The sequence below is a fragment of the Lycium barbarum genome, chromosome 9, assembly GCF_019175385.1.
Source record: "Lycium barbarum isolate Lr01 chromosome 9, ASM1917538v2, whole genome shotgun sequence".
Lineage (NCBI taxonomy): Eukaryota > Viridiplantae > Streptophyta > Magnoliopsida > Solanales > Solanaceae > Lycium > Lycium barbarum.
Genome location: NC_083345.1, coordinates 88,444,366 through 88,451,582, shown reverse-complemented (window position 1 = coordinate 88,451,582; position 7,217 = coordinate 88,444,366). Strand labels below are relative to the sequence as shown.

Sequence of the window (7,217 nt, the reverse complement as noted above, 5' to 3'; positions counted from 1 at the left end):
ACAATTATAGTCTGAGTAAAAGAAGAGGATAAAATGAATAGGAAAAGAGGGAAAAATATGGTTGAAACCTTATGAAATTTTTTTGACTTTGATACATGAACTGTCCAATCTTCTTCGGGTATATACTGAAGGGTAATAAAGAGGATCATAAGTATAGATGTTGGGGGTTGAAAACCACTTGGGTAAATAGGGGAAGTCTTTTAATGACATCTTCGGAGAAGGTTGAGAAAGGGTCAAGCATCACTTGACCCACAATATCTTTCTTCCCAAATAAGAGATTGTCATGGCATTCTTCATATGCCTATGGGGTGTAACCTGCTACCTTTGCACCTGAAAATCAGCAACCAAAGGTGCACAAACAAGCTGCACTGATGCATCAGCCTCTGGCCACCTTTTGCAATTGATTCTTTATTATTTACTCTGAATTTTTTTCCCAATGAATTAATCTTGAATATTACCTCGCTCTTACTATAGTAGTAATGGTTCATGCAAGGAATCTTGTGACATGTACATTGTGTCTTCATGCTGAATGTCGTTCTCAATTTACTTTTCTTCTTATTGAAAACTTGCTGACTTTGCTCTTATATATTTTTTTTGGTATTAGGTTGACATGAATCCCTCAAAAATCCAGAAGTATGAAATGGGATCAGCTTCAAAGATTGCTCAGCATGAATTCATTCAACCTGGTGCCTTAGCAGCAAAGGGACGGGGAGGGAAAAGCTTAAGAGTAATGGGCTCTTTAAGAGTTAATGCCGAACAGAGGCCTCTAATTGCCAAAAATAAGAGTTGTAATACAGCAACTTCTAAGTTGAATATGCTAGCTGAGAAAAATTTCAATGTGCACCCTTATTTCGAAGCAATGGAAGACAATTTCCCCCTCTATCAAGAAGCTGAAATGACTCAAGACGCTCAGAGAAGTGACAGAAGCGGTCGAGGACAAAGCATAAGAGTTACTGCTGAAAAGATGACTCCGATTGGAAAAAATAGAAGTTGTACTCCAGCAACTTCTAATCTAAATAAGCCAACAAAGAGAAGTATCCTTGTGCCTCCTGATTTTGATCCAATGGAAGACTTCCTTTATCAAGATGTTGAAGTGACTCTAGATGTTCAGAGAAGTGATACTAGTATTTTATTTTCTTCTGTGTAATATTTCTTGTTGTTAGTGGACTTGAACTCTTTGTTTTGTTTGACTTACACTACAATTTGCAGGTCCATTTGAATCTCAAAAGGCAAAAAAAGTGGCTGCAGTGACTCGAGATGTTCAGAGAAGTGAGACTTCTATTTAATTTCTTCTCTGTAATATTTTCTTGCTGTTAGTGGGCTTGAACTTTTTGTATTGTTTGACTTACACTAAAATTTGCAGGTCCATTTGAATCTCAAAAGGCAAAAAAAGTGGCTGAAGTGACTCGAGATGTTCAAAGAAGCGAAACTGGTATTTTATTTTCTTCTGTGTAATATCTTTTTGTTTTTAGTGGGCTCGAACTTTTTGTATTGTTTGACTTAAAATTTGCAGGTCCATTTGAATCTCAAAAGGCAAAAAAGATGGCTGAAGTTACTCGAGATGGTTAGAGAAGCGAAACTAGAATTTTATTTTCTTCTGTGTGATATTTTTTTGTTGTTAATAGACTTGAACTTTTTTGTATTGTTTTACTTCGATTAAAATTTGCAGGTCCATTTGAATCTCAAAAGGCAAAAAAAGTTGCTGAAGTGACTCAAGATGCTCAGACTAGTGAAACTAGTACTTTATTTACTTTTGTGTAATATTTTCTTGTTGTTAGTGGCTTGGAAGTTTTGTTTTGTTTGACGTTCTTTAAATTTTGTAGGTCCATGTGAATCTGAAAAGACAAATAAAGTGAGAGGAATGAACATTTGTAAGAAAGTTTTGCGACTGAAACCTGGAGAAACGTTAAGAGCCACTTTCTACCAAAATCGAGTTGTTGGGCCGAATCACGCCTCATTTTCTAGACACTTGGGTTTGCTAGTTCGTGATCGTAATATGTGCCCGCTGCGAGTACACTCATAGTTGGACATCGAAGAACATAAGCTTGAGCACATGTGGAAAGCTGTTACTGTAAGTATATACAACATTGCTTTCTTGATTTAATATAAAGTGAAAATTTGATATGAAAATTAATGTCTAGGTGATATATCACCCTCCCTAGCAACATTAAAAAAATTATGTGCAGTAGACCTCATCCATATCAATTCTGCTTCTTTCCCTTCCTGCTACTGCTACTTGCAAGTGTCCTTGAGAATTTTTTACTGCAACCTGATTTTGGCTTTTGACATTGGATGTAGAATGCTGCAAAATCTGTGAATTTACTAGTTGATTCTGCTTATTTCCATCATGGTGTACCACCTGAGATGACTTGCCTCCTGTAGTACCATTATTCTTTTGTTGTTGCATCTGCTGATTAGAACCAGTAGCATGTTTATTCCCACTGCTCTTCATCACTTCATCAGGTTGTTGTTTGTGAGGTGTAAAATTTTTAGCTGTATGCTGCTGCTTATGATTATTAGCCTTGGGAGACACATTAGTTTCAAGTGTCTTGTCTGCTTGTTGCCTTGTTTGCACCACAGCATCCCTCAAGTGAAATGGAGTAACTGAAGCACTCTTAGTAGCATGAACTTGCTGCTGTTTGTGTACTATTTTTTCAGCCAGCTTCTCAGCACTCATATCCATGACTTGACTGATTTCCTGCATTTGCACATCAGTGCCCACCTGCAATTTAGTACTAATTTCACCGGCAATATGCACCTTGTTTTGAGTATCTCCAGCTATACCACCAGTATCATTAACACTCTCAACATCCTTTTCCTGACGTTGAGTATTAATATCCTCTTGTTCCCTCTACATAACAGTAACATCATCATCTGTAGCCATTAATATCCTCTTGTTCCCACATAAGCTATCAAATTTGTTAACAACTTGCACAGCCTTAGAACATACTGTAGCAAGCTGTTTTCATTATTATTTCCTACAGTTTGCTTTACTGCAGGCACTGCCAGTTATTGTTTATTCCCATCAACATTCTTTTGTCTCTGATTTTGCCTTTGGTTAGTTTGCCACTTATACACATTCTTAACATTGCCCACAACTTTCCCACTCTATAACACCATAGTAGCATGATTCTTCACCTTGTTTGGGTAAGAAACTTTATTTTTGCTCTTGTTATTACCTTTAACGGGTTCTTTAGCATTGTTAACAGTTGAGACTTGCTTACCTTTATCTCCATTAAGATCATTCCATTATGTTTTGGTAAACAATACTTGTTATTGATTTGAAATATTGATTTTTGATCCTAAAACTTCCAGGTTACTGCTATAGTTGGTGATCTGTAAATTGATGCCTTGTTTTAACTTATTCAAGACACTTCTGTTGATATTTTTCTCTATTTCAGGAAAAATTTGACAGTGACGACATGATTGATCATAGAGGTCATGTTCTGCAACATATGAGGAAACTTTGGAATAATTGGAGAGGATCATTGCACAAGAAAATGAAATCGAAGTCATTGCATGAGGTTCTAAAAGATGTGCCGGCAGGAGTAGAAAAGAGTGATTGGCAATGGTTGGTCAAGGAGCATTTCTTATCTGATAAATTTAAGGTATGATTTCATAGCCATTAACAAATAGCATTTTATTTCTAGTGGCATGTGATTACTTTTCAAGAACAATTTATGGCAGGGCCAAAAAAAAAAAAAAAATTGATGTCTTCTTTCCACAGGACCCACAAAATAAAGTTGCATTGATGTTTTTTTTTCTCTATTTACTCTCTGCTACCTAGCCTCAAAGCTAACATTAAAAATAGAGTCATTAAACTACCTTATAATAATTTCACTATTGTGTTGTTAATGCAGGAAGCAAGTACAAGAAACTCAGTCAATAGGTCTAAGGTGGTTATGCCTCATCGTACAGGTAGCAAACCTTATAGAGAGATTAATTACGAAATGGTAAGTAAATCGTGTAACCCTATGAGGAAATCTCCTCTTTGTATGAAAGATTTATGTGACTTATTTTTTTAATTGTAAAGGGAGGCAAAGATGGTAATCCACCAAACATGGCAATTATTTTCTTTGAGACTCATAAGAAGGACGATGAGCTTGTCGAACCTGAAACCATCGAAAAATATGTATGTCTTTTTATAAATTTCATTTAACATCCTTCCTCTTCTTTAGTGTATTGCAATATTTTAAACATTCTTATATTTTATAGGCTGAAATCCAAGAGCTGGTACAATCTGAACCGTCTCTTACTAATATTGAGGTAGTGGAAAGGTGCTTTGGACCTCAATGCAAAAGTCATGCAGTTGGATTTGGGGGTGGGATAACCGCTAAGGAGTTGAAAGGTGGTACCACCTCAAAGGCTGCATTGTTGGAAGAGCTTAAAACAACTAAAAAAGAAAAGGAATCACTACAAAACCGCATGGATATTCTGGAGAGTAAATATGAACGGCTTGAACGTATATTGGTTCGTCAGCCTTCATCACCTCCACTAGGTTAGTAAATTTTCTATCAGCTATTACATAATGTGTATTTCTCAATAGATTTAGTGATATGTTTTACAAGTGCTCCTCTTTGATAACGACTTTGCTAATGCAGTAGCTTGTTTTGCTATTATGATTTGATCTAGAGACTAGATTCATGTGTTTTAATTTTTGAAATAGTTCTACTGTGTACGTCAACAGTTATGCATTCTTCTGGCGTTTGAGATTTGTGGATTTATTTGTTAATTTTTATGATGATGATGATGGCGTTTGGGTAAAAGAGTAGTTCATCGGATATGTCTATTTGGTTGAACTATTTGTGAACAATTAGAGTTGCTTCATGGAAAATATGCTGGATAATGTTTGGACTATATATTCTTTCCGAATCATATAATAAACAATGGAATGGGTCGAGATCAACTCCAGTGATCAACCCTCCAGCAAAGGTTTGCATATATATATATATGCGCACCCAAATTTGTGTAAGGTAATTAAAAATAAATGTGTGTTGATTGTCCCATAATGCACCAGGTAATTTCTAGTTGTGACTGTTTCAAGATGGAAGAAGCTTATTGTGATAGCTTTATTGATCATTTTTATCTCCACATTGCCATCTCTCTGTTTTGAGAAATCAAAATGGTATAGATTAATTATAAGCCTTTAAGAATATGTTAGCTACTATATGGCTGAACCATTTTTTGTATACTTCAAATACAATCTGTTTGCTCCTTTAGAAATTCCTTTCTTTCAAGTATCAATGACAATCTTCATTACTAATGTGAAATAGTTTTAGGGTCAAGCCAAAACCTTAGGGTGATTGATAGTGTTGAAATTTCATTAAGATTAAGAATGAAATGGCTACGAGTGAGAAGGATCTATTGGTTCGGATGATATATTTACTTTTGACATGTATAGAGGTATATTATGATAAATCTATGTTTTTCTACTGTTCTGTAGCTATTTGTTGTTTGCTATTCATACTATGTTAACATGTTGATAGATAATGCATGATTTATTTGCTCCAATTGTTTGGCTAACTGGTGATTAAATTATTCCTTTATTTTTTAAACTAGGAAAATAGCTAGCAGGCATTCTGTTACTAAACTGACATGGATTGTTCTTTTAACAGATCAAGAACTTGAAGATTGAAGAAATGTGCTCGAACAAAGTGCAGAGCAAGTTGAAGTGCATTATGTTTATTGTTTTATTAGTATTGGTGCAGAGACGTCATTTGTACATATGCTACAATTTCCTTTTCTCAATTTTTAGGATTTGATGGATTTATTTTGTTGGACATATATATGTTTTTCAGTAATTAATGTGATGTTTAGGTTTTTGCGCCTAACAATGAAATTTTATATGAATATCAATTATTTGGTATGTTTTAGGTTGCATGTGAAAGCATATAAAATTATACTACTTCAGAAGAGCAGGGAAAATTATGAATTATTTAATTATTTTTATTCAAATTTGCAAAAGGAACATCAGTCGTTAAAAGTATTTTGATCAACGAAAGGAATTTCAGTCGCTAAAAGTACTTAATAACGACTAGAGTTTGTTGTTTTATTTCAAGGTTTAACGACCAGAGAGGTCATCAACGAAGGGAAATTTGGTCGTTGTAAGGAAGTACAACGACTGGATTACTTGTTGTCTTTAAAAAATATTTAACGACTGGGTTTGCAATCCGGTCGTTAAGTTTTAACGACGGAGCTTTTAATGACCGGTGACGACCAAATTTTACCCCGTCGTTATTGACTTATAGCGACCGGATTTGATCTTTTAACGACCAAATTTCCCCTCGCTAAAGACCATTTCTCTTGTAGTGTATAAGGTTAAGGAGGTTATTTGTTACTTTAAGTGTGTACCTAAAGGTTTTGGAGTCATATGAAGCGGTGAAAGTAAGTTTGTTGAAGGAATTGGAATTTGAGTAATTTTTTGGGAAGGTTTCGTATTATTTGAGTTATAAATTGTTTAGTAATGTCTTTAGGGGGATATATAGGGCCTATTATATGTTTAATGAAGTTTTATACAATTTCCAGGAAGGTTCCATTAGGATTGGAGGTCAAACAAATCGAAAAGAACGCATTTTCGCGAAATCGGGGAAAATGGGGCCATATGCGGCCACATACTCAGTATGTTAGGCTGCTTATGGGGAGAAACCTCACCGAAATGGCAGCCCCCACTTCCCAACCTCCACCCTATAGTGAGGAGAGGAGTTACGGCCGTATATCCCATATGCTGAGCCGCATCTCCACCGCAAGTTGGTGCGGAGGGGGGGGGGGGGGGGGAGGGGGCACTTTGCCACCTTTTTAAACCCCAAAAGACCCTATTTTCATCTCAACCTCCCACACTTATTTCTCCACACTTATAGAGAGTCCTTTAATGTTGCATAACACTCCAAACCTTGCCATATCATCAAGAGAGAAGATCAACATCAAACCATCAAAGATAATCCATGGAAGGTGATTGTTCTTGTTTCTCTATAAAGTTGTGATGAACTTGGTTTTGGAAAGAGTCGAGTGAGGTGAGGTTTTCCTACTATAAGGTATGTTCTCCATCTTTATTTACATGGTTGAGTTGATGTAAAGGTTTAGTACCTCTTGGAAAGGAAAAGAATTAAAGTGGAAAGTCATAAAGTGTTGAAGTGAAGAAGATGACTTTGAGATGAACTTGAAAAGGGATTTTTGGATAAATTTGAGATTAAATTGAAAATAACTTCTTGATTATGATA

At 35.6% G+C, this 7,217-nt stretch overlaps 1 protein-coding gene across 3 annotated transcripts; it reads left to right on the top strand.

Moving 5' to 3' along the window:
* Positions 1 to 608: 608 nt before the first annotated feature.
* Positions 609 to 5,833, top strand: LOC132611134 (uncharacterized). Of its 3 annotated transcripts, none has more exons than XM_060325538.1 (7): positions 609 to 1,115; positions 1,210 to 1,269; positions 1,364 to 1,432; positions 1,514 to 1,564; positions 1,670 to 1,738; positions 1,824 to 2,071; positions 3,402 to 3,538. In XM_060325538.1, the coding sequence occupies exons 1-6, from the start codon at positions 611 to 613 to the stop codon at positions 2,021 to 2,023; spliced, it is 954 nt and encodes a 317-aa protein (XP_060181521.1). In that variant the 5' UTR covers positions 609 to 610; the 3' UTR covers positions 2,024 to 2,071; positions 3,402 to 3,538. The 3 variants fall into 3 exon arrangements, with proteins under 3 accessions (XP_060181521.1, XP_060181520.1, XP_060181523.1); XM_060325537.1 differs by having other exon boundaries at positions 609 to 1,124; XM_060325540.1 differs by lacking the exons at positions 609 to 1,115; positions 1,210 to 1,269; positions 1,364 to 1,432; positions 1,514 to 1,564; positions 1,670 to 1,738 and adding exons at positions 3,861 to 3,953; positions 4,034 to 4,132; positions 4,216 to 4,498; positions 5,616 to 5,833 and having other exon boundaries at positions 1,915 to 2,071; positions 3,402 to 3,608.
* The last annotated feature ends 1,384 nt before the right edge of the window (positions 5,834 to 7,217 follow it).

Excerpts from the sequence above, each read along its gene's own strand:
- LOC132611134 (XM_060325537.1), top strand. The coding sequence starts at position 611 with ATGAATCCCTCAAAAATCCAGAAGTATGAAATGGGATCAGCTTCAAAG. Across the intron at positions 1,125-1,209 it reads TGTTCAGAGAAGTGATACTA|GTCCATTTGAATCTCAAAAG; the intron begins GTATTTTATTTT and ends TACAATTTGCAG. Across the intron at positions 1,433-1,513 it reads TGTTCAAAGAAGCGAAACTG|GTCCATTTGAATCTCAAAAG; the intron begins GTATTTTATTTT and ends TAAAATTTGCAG.